This window comes from Zootoca vivipara, chromosome 16 (assembly GCF_965207765.1).
Source record: "Zootoca vivipara chromosome 16, rZooViv2.hap1.1, whole genome shotgun sequence".
Classification (NCBI taxonomy): Eukaryota; Metazoa; Chordata; class Lepidosauria; order Squamata; family Lacertidae; genus Zootoca; species Zootoca vivipara.
The window spans coordinates 13,106,909-13,121,335 of NC_142599.1; the positions used below are offsets into that span (position 1 = coordinate 13,106,909).

Below are 14,427 nucleotides of genomic sequence, written 5' to 3' on the forward strand. Positions count from 1 at the left end.
TGTAGGGGCAAGCAACGCCGTGGTCGCCATGTTCGATTCGGGCACTGCCTTTCTCTTTAATGTCCTCCTAACTCTCTGGGCTGGTAAACACACCAAAAAGCGCCCCCAAAAAACCCCAAACCGATGCACAACACCGTGATTTTAAAAAAGATGAAATTAAAAACGAGACGTTAAAAATGAGAAACACGAGAGCCTTCCCCGCCCCTCCTTCATTTGAACTTCACACGGAACAAAACCTTGGGCGGACCGAGCGTTCGAATGGCATTCTGGGAAATGTGGTTTTTGTTGCGGTTGTTGTTAAAGCCCGAACGAACGTGATAGGCGCGATCCCTTGAGGTTTTCATCACACGGAAATGCCGGCTTATCGGGTGTCGAATGCAAAGGGGGCTTTTGAGTAAAGGTCGCTGATTTCCACCCCCTGGGAAAGAAGTCCCCACCCGCGTCCTCCTTAGCCAAGGGATTCCCCCCCCACACACACACACCGCCCTTCGCTCCGTTTCCCTCGGCGCCTAACGAGGCTTCCTGTCGGCCTCGAAAGAGGCAAGTTGGCTAGAACTCCTCGGCTCCGGGAGGCCTGTCAATAGCGAAGGGGACGAGGAGGAGGAGGAGAAGCCGCCACCATCATGGTAGGGGGCCTTTGTTGGGGGGGGTCTTTCTTTGGGTTGGGGGGGGGACTAATATTGGATGTTGGTGGTGGGAAATGCAGAGTCATCCTGGCTGTAAGGAATTGCAAAAGTACACACACAACACACAAACACACACCCACACCCACACCCACACACCATTGTAGTTCTGTGGTACCTCGAAAAAAAGTTATTAGGATGGGGTGGGGTGGGGATGACGACACTCATTTTTCCACTCAGGTAATAATAATAATAATAACAGTAATAATATACAGCCCAAAAAACCTTGCAAATCTTTCAGCAGGGGCACTAAGAATAAGACCTGTTTGATCGACTTTCTAACATTGCTCAGTTGTTGTTGTTTATGATTAAAACAAAAATCAAAAGGAAGCCTATCGGTTCACCCGTCTTATCTGCAGAGGAAGGATGATGTGTCAAGTTCTGTCATTTGCGTCCACATGAGCCTCTAGAACGTATTTGGAATATAGCTAAGCATTTAGCTCTGTCCTCAATATATTGTATTTTATTTTATTGCTACGGCCAGTGGCGAAGGCAAATAGGGTTTCTATGCACTTATGCCCTGCAAACTAAAAGTAAAGCGGCAATTGAGCCTCCAGGACGTATTTGGTTTAGCTAAGCATTTTGCTCTATCCTCAGTATATTGTATTTTATTTTATTGCTACGGCCAGTGGCGAATGCAAATAGGGTTTCTATGCCTTGCAAAGTAAGAGTAAAGCGACAACACGGGGGGAAACAACAATGAGTGAAAGCTGAAGTGCACACCTCGGCAGTATGTTTAAATGGAACAAGTCGTGCCCAACCCACTTAAAGGTTTAGATTTGCGGCAGCACAATCCCCATTTTACTTTTGTGTGTGCACAGCGCCGTGACAGTAGTTTGCGCGACGGACAGTAGATTCAAGCAGGCAAGATCCAGAAAAGGCTGGGAAAAACCAAAAAACCTCATTAAAAACTAAATGGCAAAAAAGAGTTTTGACTAAAAATTGCCCCAGGGCAAGTAGGAATCTTAACCAGTCAGTTGCCAGACTGCTTTCCTGGGTTCAGGGTAAATTATATGCAGATTGCCGTCTTTCCACGAGAGCAGCTTTTGTGGGCTGTTGTTTATGTACAGTATTTATTTGCATTTATACAGCTGCCGCTTATCAGAAATTCTCTGGGCAACTTGCGAAGTGAAATAATAAAGACAACAACTTTAAAGCACAGTGTACCATTCCTGGCCTGGGAAAGCCTAGATTCAGGCAGCCATGCTCTAAGAACCTCACTGTTAGAGACTACTGCAATGCGTTCTGTGTGGGGCTGCCCTTGAAGATGGTCTGGGGGCTGCCGCTGGTACAGGATACTGCTGTCAAGTGGGACAGCAAGATAGAATTGTATGTGGTTGATCCTTAAAGCACTGTGCTGGCTCCACGTGAGCAACAGAGCTCAATTCAAGGTCTTGGTTCTCGTGTACAAAAGGTTTGAACAACTTGAGGCCCCAGGACTGTGGATATTGCTTTGAGGCCTACTTGTCTCATCAGTGAGTATGTGCTCCATGCTCTGGTAACTTCCAGATTGGATAATTGTAATGTGCTCTATGTGGGACTGCAAGTGCTGATGGATGTTGTAGTCCAAGAACACCAGGAGACTCAAGGTTGAAGAACCCAGAAGTTGACAGTATTAAGCTAGATAGACCTATGGCAGCATATTTATCTATTCTATAACTTGCCTCTTCTAATGCATCCTCTTGTTCTTCCTCCCCAGTTTTCTTTCAATATGTTCGATCACCCGATCCCCAGAGTGTTCCAGAACCGCTTCTCGACTCAGTACCGCTGTTTCTCGGTTTCCATGCTTGCTGGACCTAATGACAGGTCAGATGTGGAGAAAGGCGGGAAGAGTATGTGCACATTTTTCTTTTTGAATATTCTCTTGAGGGCTGGATGGTTTTGCGTTTTGCAGGGGGTGGTCCTTGAAAAGAGCATTAAGCAACACGTAGTGGCTAAGCTCCCCCAAACAGAGAGCATAAGAACGTGAGAGGAGCCTGCTGGATCAGGCCAATGGCCCATCTAGTCCGGCATCCTGTTCTCATAGTGACCAACCACTTGCCTGTGGGAAGCCTTCAAGCAGGACCCAAACACAAGAGCACTCTCCCCTTCCAGCAAATGGGATTCAGGAGCTTTTTCTGGCTTATGGAAGTCCAAGGGCCACATTCCCTTCTGGACCACTTTCCAGGGCTCTGGGTGAGGTCAGAGGCACAAGTGGATGTAACATTTTGCCTTTGTATGGTAGGATAGTTTCTACACACTTGTCTTCCAGACAAGCAAAAGGTATTTTCTGTGGTCGAGGACACATTCCATCCAGTAGGAGGGGTAGGCTGGGGAGAGTTCCTAAGGGCCAGGTTGAGAGGCCTAGCGCTGAGGTGGGGAACCTGTGACTCTCTAGATCAGTGTTTCCCAACCTTGTGCCTACAGACGTTTTGGGACTACAACTCCCATCATCCCTAGCTAGCAAGACCAGTGGTCAGGAATGATGGGAATTGTAGTCCGAAAACAGCTGGAGGCACAAGGTTGGGAAACACTGCTCTAGATCAGGGGTCAGCAACCTTTTTCAGCCGTGGGCCAGTCCACCGTCCCTCAGACCATTTGGTGGGCCGGACTATTTTTATCCGGGGGGGGGGGGTGTGTGTGAACAAATTCCTATGCCCCACAAATAACCCAGAGATTCATTTTAAATAAAAAGGACACATTCTACTCATGTAAAAACACGCTGATTCCCAGACCGTCCACAGGCCGGATTTAGAAGGCGATTGGGTCGCATCCGACCTGCAGGCCTTAGGTTGCCCTACCCCTGCTCTAGATGTTGATGAACTGCAATTACCAACAGCCCCAGCATGCCTCACCAAAGAGGAGGGGAGATTTAGTTCATCAACCACAGGTTTCCTACACTTGACCAGAGTGTCACATTTGGGCCACAGGCCTGGGATTCCCCATCCCTGTGGTAGCCTCGTGTTGAGTCTCCCTCCCCACTGAAATGTGTAGTATAGGATACAGTGGTACCTCTGATTAAGAACTTAATTCGTTCCGGAGGTCCGTTCTTAACCTGAAACTGTTCTTAACCTGAAGCACCACTTTAGCTGATGGGGCCTCCCGCTGCCGCCGCGCCGCCGGAGCACAATTTCTGTTCTCATCCTGAAGCAAAGTTCTTAACCTGGGGTACTATTTCTGGGTTAGCGGAGTTTGTAACCTGAAGCATTTGTATCTTGAAGCGTTTGTAACCCGAGGTACCACTGTACTTACTCTCTTGGTTTCCACACACCCTACTCTAAATCAGGAAAGGGAAATCTAGGTGTTATGACAAAGGGACATTGGATAAACTTCTCTGTGTTTTAACGTCTGCGGGTAGGAATTCAACGGAGGAGTATATTCTCATATTAAAGTACACACCTTGATTTTCCTGTGCTTGTTTTCCATTGCCATGCCATACCTAATCTTACTGTTAATTTCCTTTTTTCGCAGTAATTATGCCACCCTCTGCTTTGGATCAACTCAGTGAGTATCTTCTATTCAGCGTACTTATGAAGATGTAAAGTGTATTCTCTCACTGCAAATGTTTTCAGTGTTTTCCAATCCACCTTTAATCAAGACTGGGGTTTAGAGACCCACATCTTAATTGTTTTAATCTTGTATTTGTATGACAGCAATGCTGTCATCGCGCCCCACTTTGGTTCAGGCCGCAATCCAGTTGTGGCTCCTGACCTACCAGTTAAATATTAAGGTTGTAGCTGGTTAAATCAGTAAGAAGCCAATCAGCATTTTGGATTGCTGATGTATGTAAAATTGCTGCTACAGCAGGCATCCCCAAACTGCGGCCCTCCAGATGTTTTGGCCTACAACTCCGATGATCCCTAGCTAACAGGACCAGTGGTCGGGGAAGATGGGAATTGTAGTCCAAAACATCTGGAGGGCCGAAGTTTGGGGATGCCTGTCCTACAGTAACACTACAATTATTTCCTCTTGGCTTTCCATCCCATAGAATGTGAAAGGGCACAATAATGGTCAGCTCTTGTCCCAACGTCTCCTTGCTCCAGAGTCACAAGGTGCTCAGACAGAACTATTTTTGTTTTCTTGCCACCACATTACACTGCTACTGAATTAATTGTGCTGGCTATCAGTTAGGTCAGGGGTCCCCAGACTACAGCCCCCGGGCCGGATGCGGCCCAATTGGCCTCCCAATCCGGCCCGCGACGACTGCCGCCGCCCGCTCTTACGGCGCGCGGCGCGGCGACGATCTTCAAAATCGGCAAAAAATCGCCGAAAATCCTTTGTGCGCATGCATATGACCCCAGAAGAGGTCATTTCCGATGCACTTCCGGGGCAGGGGAGGCCCATACACATGCGCACAAGCGATTTTCGGCGATTTTTTTTCCGACCGTGTGCGCATGCGCACGGGCGCGCACTCCCCTGCCCTCCGGCCCGCCGCGCGGTCGGTGCGGCGGGCACCGGCCCGAAGCCCGGTAAGTCTGGGGACCCCTGAGTTAGGTACTAGCCTTCGTTCAAGGGGCTGCTACTGGTGTACAAAGCTAGGGACCAGGATGCCTAAAAGGTTGTCTCACCCCCTTATATACTCAACTGTTATAGGAATTCTAAGGTCTCACATATATATAAATTATATGTTCATAAATCTACAAGGCAAATACATACAGTCATACCTTGTGTTACGTTTGCTTCACGTTGCAGCTTTTCAGGTTACGAACGCGGCAAACCCAGAAGTGTAAAAACTTCCGGGTTTGCCCCACGTGCAGAAGCAATCTAGCGCGCTTCGCGCATGTGCAGTAACAACACTCTACTTACGGACTTTTCGGGGTGCGAACAGCACCCCAAAATGGATCGCATTCATAAGTGGAGGTACCACTGTACATAAGTATATAAACCACATGTCTGATATAGTACAGGAGAGCAATCCTGAAGCCATTTTGACTCTTCCAGTGACTTCAAATATTCTCTGCAGTGAGGAAGGAAATGGGAAAAGTCTCCCCATTGTCTCTTTGCTCACAAATCCTGTCTTAAGGGTGTATTTGTGCATGAATAGGGTGAGCCTGTGACCTGGATTGAGGAACTAAGTAGCATCTCAAAAGGAATGGCTAGGCTGCCCAGGTAAAGCATTCAAGTGACCATTATCTGTATCCTGCCAGACAGGATTTCTGTTTGTAGACCGCCCCCCTGTGATGTATTTCTGCTGTAGCCCACCTCTCTGTAGGAGAAGGCCTCCTGCAGATATCCCATTAGGAGGTCAGCTCTGTACTATTTTAGGTTTTTAGCTCCCATGCCAATTAGGGCTTTATATGTTGCTAATAACACCTTGAATTTGCAACGCTTTCAGGGCTAATGTCACCTGGTCCTATCAAGATTCCTCACTTAGCATTCTAGCAGCCATATTCTGCACTAGCTGAAGCTGTCTTCAAGGGCAGCCCCATGTAGAGTACATTACAGTAGTCCAAGCAGGAGGCATTGGAATAGTGCCTTTAGTGTGGTGGCGCCTACTCCTTGGAGCTTGGAAACCCTGAATTAGATCAATGGCATTTTCCTATGTTCAATCCAGTCCTGCACAAGTTTTTTTGGACACAAATCCTACACAAATCCAGCGAGGCTTACTCCCAAGTAAGCAAGTGTAGGCTCACAGTCCAAGATTCTTTATGCGAGCTTCCAAGGAAATTCTATTGGATATAATGCAGTGCTTCTCTTTCCCCCCCCTCCATTTTTTCCTAGGCCGTCTTAATATCACCTATCCTATGTTGTTTAAACTGACAAATAAAAATTCTGACCGGATGACACACTGTGGCGTGCTTGAGTTTGTGGCCGACGAAGGCATTTGTTACCTTCCACACTGGGTAAGTAGGCACCTTGATTCTTTTCTCGACTCAAAACTTCTACAAGGGTTCTATGAAATGAATTTCTCCCTTATTTTTTATTTTATTTTAAAATCATTTCACTATCACTGGCTCGTGGTGATGTCTCATACAAACTGCGGATAGAATGTATATTCCCATCATGGAGCTACAATTCTCAGGGTAGTTTATACTGTTGGTCCCTCTTCCCAGGGAACTCTGGGAATTACAGCTCTTTGAGAGGGAATAAGGGTCTCCCGACAACTCTCAGCTCCTTAACGAACTACAGGCCACAGGCTTTTTTTGCAAGAAGCTCTGAGTGTCTCCCAAGACATCATTTGAGCACCTGTCTTTGTTTCCTTTTGACAGATGATGCAGAACCTGCTCTTGGAGGAAGGGGGGCTGGTGCAGGTCGAGAGCGTCAACTTGCAGGTGGCGACGTACTCCAAATTTCAGCCGCAGAGCCCTGATTTCCTTGACATCACCAACCCCAAAGCAGTGTATCCTTTTCGTTAAACCTCAGGGGAAGTTGCAGGGGGTGGTTTGAGCTGTGGCCCCAGGGAAGGAAGATGAATTGCCTTTTTCCAACAAGGGAGTAAGGAACCTCAGGACCAAATGTGGTTCTCCAGGGCTGTCTATCTGGACCTTGGAGCTCTTCCCAGCATGCACTTCCTCCCCAGGCCACACCCCTTCCTGTCTCTTGTTTGGCCTGGCTGACCCTGAGGGTCATGTAGTCCAACCCCATGCAATGCAGGAAGATGCAGGTGACCCATGTGGGGGTTTGAACCTGCGCCCTTGGCATAATCAGTACCATGTGCTAACCAGCTGAGCTAACTGGCAGAGCCTCTGAGTGTACATAGGTAAGAGTTGCTTTGTCTCCCCTCTGGCCTTGCCTACCATTGGCACGCAGCCCCAGAAGGTTACTTAGGAGGGAAGGTGGCCCCTGGGCTCCAAAACCAGGTGAACAGGGGCCAGTTCAGAGACCGCTTCCTCTGATGTAGCCTCATCGACTTCAGTTTACCGTGGACGCCAGTGTCACCGATCTGTGTGTCTCCTTTCCAAAAGCTGGTAACATGCCATGAGCTGGAGACTTGAGGAGGGGAGAGTTTATCTTATGAGAATAAGATGTAGGAGAAAGTTAACAGACCATGTTATTCTAAAGCAGATTTTCTGCACCATGGAAGTTGGGTGCCTATTTATTTTCAAGCATCTTAACCCTGCTCTGCAGTCAAAAAGGCTCCCAGGGTGGCTAACTTAAGATCAATAAAGAGTAAGTCCCCCCTGCCAACAGGCATAGCACAAAAGGAAAAACGAGTGAGGAGGGAAGATGGAAAAAAAAAACACCAAGCAAATGCAGGCACTGGTCCAGATAATGATCAGCTAGAATAGAAAGCTGTTCAGGGAGAAGAGGAGCTTGACAGAGCCAGACCCAGTGAAGTGTTCCTGCTTCACCTCTCTTCCTCTGCTCTAGCCCAGTGGAATGGCAGCCTGCCAGGTGACAATTGAAGGAGAGAGGGAGCCTCAAGGAGATGGGTAGGGTTAAAAGCAGCTGGTGATGTAGCTGCAGTTGTGAAATGCAACCTTTTATGCTACCAGTAAGGTTTGTATTTCAATTTAACATCCTGTTAAGACTGGAAAACGCGCTCAGAAATTTCGCTTGCCTGACCACCGGAGATGTCATAGCCATCAACTACAATGAAAAGGTACTACATGCCATTTGAAGCGGAATAAGCTATACCCGAGGAGCCCTGGAGGGAATGATTAGGCATCATAATCCAGAAACTTGTGCGTGCATCTATCTGTGCATTTGATATTGCATCCAGGGCTGTCCCCTGGTTTTTAAGTGGGTTTTTAGGTGACTTTTAGGTATTAGATTGAATTTAAGAGCTGGCATGGGGCAGGGCAGCGTGCGAGTAAAAGAGTTACAAGAGTGGCAAGACAACTTTGTAGAGATTATATTGATGATGAGATCGGCTGTCTTTTTTTTTTAGATCTATGAGCTCCGAGTGATGGAGACGAAACCCGACAAAGCTGTGTCCATCATAGAGTGTGACATGAATGTAAGTGGGAGATGGGCATTTTCAGTCTCACTGACCGCTTAAAATGGGTTGGGAGCCTTTTTTAACACAAGGGCCACATTACTCCAGTGGAAAGCTGTCAGGGGCCTGTGTTCCCGTATAGCCCCCCCACCCACCCCAGCTATTTCCCATGGGTTCACATTCCCATTAAAATATATTTAGTTTCTAGTAACTCCGTCCATGTTTCACTTTAAATTTTTTAATAGACTTTTAAAAACAGCAGCCGAGTTTGTATACCCATTATCTCTCCTGGCTGTCCGAAAGGGAAAAAGCACCCGGTGTTTCCAGCAAAATGATGCAAAAACCCTCAATGCACACAGCTGGACTGCAAGTCCTGCCTTGCAGCTTTTTAAGTTCTCAAACTTCAAAGTGCAACCGCAAAGGCAAAATTCAGGATGCAATTGCAAATGCAGAATGCACGGGCTGCTTTTTTGCATTCCCCCCCCCAAGTACCACAAGCCCCCCAAATCCGCTCCTCTGTTTTGATCTTCTTGCAGAGGAAGGAGCTACAATTTTGCACAACATCAAAACCCATTGTACAACTGATGGTCTTGAGGGGGGGGGGGGCCAGAGGACCCCGTGAAACCTGGCTGCAGGGATAGTTGCTTTAATTCTACTTCTGGGGAAGGGATAGACCGCTTTGGTAGATTAAGTAAGGGAGGAAGCCATTTCTTAGCCATGTTGCTCTTGTTTCTTACCCTGATTGTGAATTCAATATTGACTCTATACCCAGCCAGATGGGTGGGGTATAAATAATAAATAATAAATTATTATTATTATTATTATTATTATTATTATTATTATTATTATTATTAATTATACAGGTGGATTTTGATGCACCCTTGGGTTACAAAGAACCAGAAAGACAGACACATCACGAGGAGTCCACAGTAAGTGGCCTTGTATAGTCGTCTCTCTTTTTACTTGCTTTTTCCTCCCCCCCCTGCAAATAAAAAACACCCACTCAGAAGAAGCAGTGAATGCGACAAATAAATTGATAAAGCTGGTTGTCAAGTTGATTTACTCCTTGCAATTCATTTTCTTGATTGAGTTGGTCAACAGAGCGGTCATTTTGTTGGAGGATTCAGGATTTCTTCACAAAGGGCATAATTAAACGGTGGAACTCACTCCCACAAGAGGCGGTGATGGTCATCAATTTGGATAATTTTCAGAAAAGGATTAGACCAGTTCACTGTCGGTGGATATCTTCTCCCCTCTACTGTCGGAAGCCACATGAAGCACCAGAATCGAGTGGAGAGAGTGCTGTGGAGCCATTGTAAAACAAGTCAACTTGTTTCCCCGCTTGCTTTTCAGGATGTGGAGGCAGACCATAGCGGCTATGTGGGTGACCTGGGATTCCGTGTAAGTCTCTTTGATGAATTAAACTATATTTAATTTAGCTGCTTTTTAAGAAATAATAACAAAAACAGTTTTATTTATACCCCACCCATCTGACTGGGTTTCCCCAGCTACTCTGGACATTTTTAAAAAGAACTCAAAGCTACTCACAAACACAAAGATTAAAAATAGATATCAAACATCCCACAAATGGGGAGTCAACACCCTCTGCATCGCCCTATATGAAGGAAGCTGCTTAGATATTACAGTGAACCCACTGAAATGTTTCACGTATGATAAGACTTGCAGCATGTTAAGAATCCAAATTCAGAATATACCGTACTTTTCCATGTATCACACACCCCCATGCATAAGATTTGGGGGGGACTAAAAATTAAGAAAATGGGGAAGATTGCACAGAGTTATTGAGCCTTTTTAAGGGTTTTTTTTTTTTGCCAAAAATCACTCACCCACCTGGGCAACGCTAACACTTGTGCCTCCTAATGTCTGTCCCCTCGCCAGCAGAAGCAGCCTATTGCCCACCCAATTGACACAGAAACACCCAATCAACACCACTCCTTGCCGCAGACACCAATAGCACGCTGCAGACTGTCTCCGGCTCATGCCATCAACCAATCCCACGTCACCCCTAGGCACTACCCATGTATTAAGACGACCCCCAATTTTAACCATACCGGTAACTCTTCAGTTAAAAAAACCTAGTCTTATACACGGAAAAGTACGGTAGATATAATTCCTTTCCAAACCGTAGAACAGTTGCAGTCTAATGGGCAGCCTCTCAAAGACAATCCTTAGTAGAGTTGTTGTTGTTTTTCTGCTTAGTTTCCTTGGGGATTTCTTGGATAAATTGGATCAGGACTGGATCAGGTGGATATAGGCGTTATCCTACGCGAGCCATGACTTGAGATGCTCCATTTTACAAGGATGGTGATTTCATGGCGGTGACTGTACCTTTCTTATCCCTGCAGGCCTTTTCAGGATCTGGGAACAGGCTGGACGGGAAAAAGAAAGGCGTCGAGCCAAATCCTTCTCCAATTAAACCAGAAGACATTAGAAGGTTGGTTTGCCTTGATGCAATTCTTTCTTCTGTGTGTCCTCCCAAGTAAAATGACTCGGGCCGTTTCCATCTCCGTCTGCAGCTGCCATGGCTTCAGTATTCCTGCGAGTTGGATATTCTCGCTTGGAGTGCAGTAACATGGCTTGGAAAGGAAGAAAAGAAACAGCAGCCATGTCGGATACGGGAAATCTCAGGTCCAGGAGGCCAATGTGGCCCCCAAGCCTCTCTATCTGGCCCTTAGAACTCTTCCCCAGGCCACACCCCATTATGGGTCCCTGCTTCACCACCTGAGCAATTTTTGCCTGGTTAGAATGTGTGCATTCATCCTTTTGCTTGTCTGGATGGAGGACAGAGAAGGGTGTCTAGAAGCAGGTCTTTAGTGGTTAGGCTAAGAATGAGCAACTAGCTCAAGGTCACCCTGTTTCACCCAGGTCCTCTCTGGTCACTCACTGTCCAGCAGGCTAAAGAAGCCCCACGTCACAACACTTCTTGCTGTGGATAATATTGTGACTTCACCTTCCCCAAACCTGGTGCCCTTCAGATATTGTGGACTAAAACTTTCATTTATCCCTCACCCTCCTCAGCTGTGCTGGTTTGGGAGTGATGAGATGCGCAGTCCAAAACATCTGGAAGGCACCAAACAGGGAAAGGCTGGCTCATTTGTTTACAGCGGCAAGTCTCGCACAAGCCAGGATAATGCATTTCGACAACTCCATCTGAGATCGACCCGCGACTTAAAGAAGCCTTGTGAAACCACGTGTTTAAAATGGCTCATCCACCAGGAGCCAGTGAGGGGGATAATTACTCTTTCAGTAGAAGCCAAGCAAAAGGAGACAGCTGGATCTGCCTTCCAACATGCACTATCTCTGTCTCTCTCTCTCCCCAGTCAAACCTTGGCTCCCAAATGGCTCCATTTTCGAACGATTTGCCTCCCGAACACCCAAAAACTGGAAGTAAATGCTCCAGTTTTTGAATGTTTTTCAGAAGCTGAACATCCAACGCAGCTTCCACTGAGAATAGGAAGCTTTTGCAACCAATTGGAAGCTGTGATTCAGTTGTCGAACATTTCAGAAGCCGAATGGCGGGCCGTGCCTACCTTTAGGAGACCCCATCCTGTTCCCGGCCTCCAGCTGTTCCATTCTCCTTCACCCGCCCAACAATCAGTCAACATTCTGAGCATGCTCAGTCTTCATTGAATTGTTTTTGGGTCCTCTCCTCACCCCAGCTTAAAAAAAATATTAGAACCCAAGTCAAAAAAATCATACCAAGTTTTTCCTTCTTTCCAAGCAGGAGCAAACCCTTAACTTCATGTTTTTTCCCCCTCAATTTGATTTGGATGTTAATATTTTTCTGTAAATTGTCAGCTGGCTCCATAAGGCAGAAGGGAAACGAATATATGAAGTACAATGCACCTCATTTGTCTCTTCTGCAGGGGGATTCCCAACTATGACTTCAAAATTGGCAAGATCACATTCATCAGAAATTCTCGGCCGCTGGTCAAGAAAGTAGAAGAAGTGAGTAAAACTCTGCCTTTTTCACTTGAGGTTGTCCCCAGTGAAGTCATCCCATTTGCAGAAGGCCTTCCACCTTTGCAGTGGAATGTCTTTTCTCCTAACTTGCTCTGCCCCACCCAGCCCTGTCCATCTGCACTGCAGTGTTGGTTAAGACCAGCACTTAATTAATAAATAACCACCCAAGGAATATGACAAGAGAGCTGGGGAAGAGATCTTGGTCAGTCACAATAAATCTGTTATTTGCACTACGCCTACAACTCGTTTACCTCGTGTACTTTGGCATTTATAAGCATTTTCAATAAATAAGTGAATAAGCAGAAGTCAGCTCAGCTGAAATCGCAGGATCAGTGCAAAGCTGGAACTACTCATGGTGCCTGAAAAGCCCAGGTCTTCACTTCTTGCATGTGCAATAATGAATATTGACGTGAGTTTACAAAGTAATATTTCCACACCTCTGTTTTCAGGATGACTCTGGGAGCCGCTTCATTGCCTTTTCTGGAGAAGGCCAGTCACTCCGCAAGAAAGGAAGAAAACCATAACTCCCGGAACCAGGAGTTGGTTGGGAAGAATAAAATAACACTGCAGCGTTTCCTGACTTATTTTAGCTTTTCTTTTGTAAAAGAACGTTGTATAGGGGGGTGGTACTCTTGTTCATAAGCAACCTAAGGACATTCTAATCTGGTTCTGCACTTTCAAGTGAAGTGTTGTGGTTCAGTGGATTTTACTTAGTAGAACATTGTAAGTTGCGTGTTGATGAAGACAACTCTGGTAACACTGAGCAGCAGAGACGTGAAAAGAATGTGGATTTCTAATGGCTCCCCTGGAAGGCTGCTTTTTATTCATGGCAGCAAAGTGTTCTTGAATAAGTTGCTTTCTTGTATGTTAACTTCCCAACACTTGGAAAATAGGCACCCCATGGTTCCCTTACAATTTAGGGCAGGGTTGTGGAAGCCTTGTGGGCAACCTTCCAGGGCCCGCATGCCAGTGTTGGGCAGGGCCAGAAGCAAAAGCAACAGGTATGAATGACTGATTTTTGTACTCTTGCCTTTGAATGCCTTTGTATGCCAGAACATTCAGCCATTTGATACCTGACCTGTACTGTGAAGTGTTACAGCTCAGGTGCAGGTTTCTTAGCTAGAACTAGATGGAATAAAATTAGTGGTTTACATGCATGTGGAATGGCTGGTAAAGATATGGTTTAATCATAGAATCATAGAGTTGGAAGAGACCACAAGGGCCATCCAGTCCAACCCCCTGCCAAGCAGGAAACACCATCAAAGCATTCTTGACATATGTCTGTCAAGCCTCTGCTTAAAGACCTCCAAAGAAGGAGACTCCACCACCCTTCTTGGCAGCAAATTCCACTGTCGAACAGCTCTTACTGTCAGGAAGTTCTTCCTAATGTTTAGGTGGAATCTTCTTTCTTGTAGTTTGAATCCATTGCTCCGTGTCCGCTTCTCTGTAGCAGCAGAAAACAACTTTTCACCCTCCTCTATATGACATCCTTTTTTCTTAATAGTTATCCTGATTAAATAAGAAAACCCCTGCTTAAACCAAAGGCCTATCTAGTCTGGCCTCCTGCCCTCCCAGTGGCCAGCCAGATGCCCAGGGGAAGCTTGTAAGCAGGACCTGAACGCGACAGCTCTCTCCCCTCCTGTGATTTCCAGCAACTGATAATTCAGAAGACAGTGGAGCTAGAACATAACCATCAGGGTTGGTAGCCATTGATCGTCTCATCCTCCATGAATGTTTCAGCATAAATAAGCAAAGCAAAGTTTCTACCTTCTGATGGCTGAAAAAAGGGCCGCACCATACTGTTGTGTTTTCACATTGTGTAGTTAAGTGCTTAGGCAATTACCGCTATGCCCAAGTTGCCAATTGGGGCCTTAGTGACTATTGCAAAAATTTGATAGTACA

General features: G+C 46.3%; 1 protein-coding gene across 1 annotated transcript; it reads left to right on the top strand.

The window, feature by feature from the left end:
- The first annotated feature begins 284 nt into the window (after nt 1-284).
- UFD1 (ubiquitin recognition factor in ER associated degradation 1) lies at nt 285-13,682 on the top strand. The gene is made up of 12 exons (XM_035098991.3): nt 285-626; nt 2,383-2,515; nt 4,134-4,166; nt 6,384-6,505; nt 6,872-7,002; nt 8,133-8,205; nt 8,494-8,562; nt 9,405-9,470; nt 9,895-9,942; nt 10,908-10,996; nt 12,429-12,510; nt 12,975-13,682. The coding sequence occupies exons 1-12, from the start codon at nt 624-626 to the stop codon at nt 13,047-13,049; spliced, it is 924 nt and encodes a 307-aa protein (XP_034954882.1). The 5' UTR covers nt 285-623; the 3' UTR covers nt 13,050-13,682.
- Nucleotides 13,683-14,427: the final 745 nt, after the last annotated feature.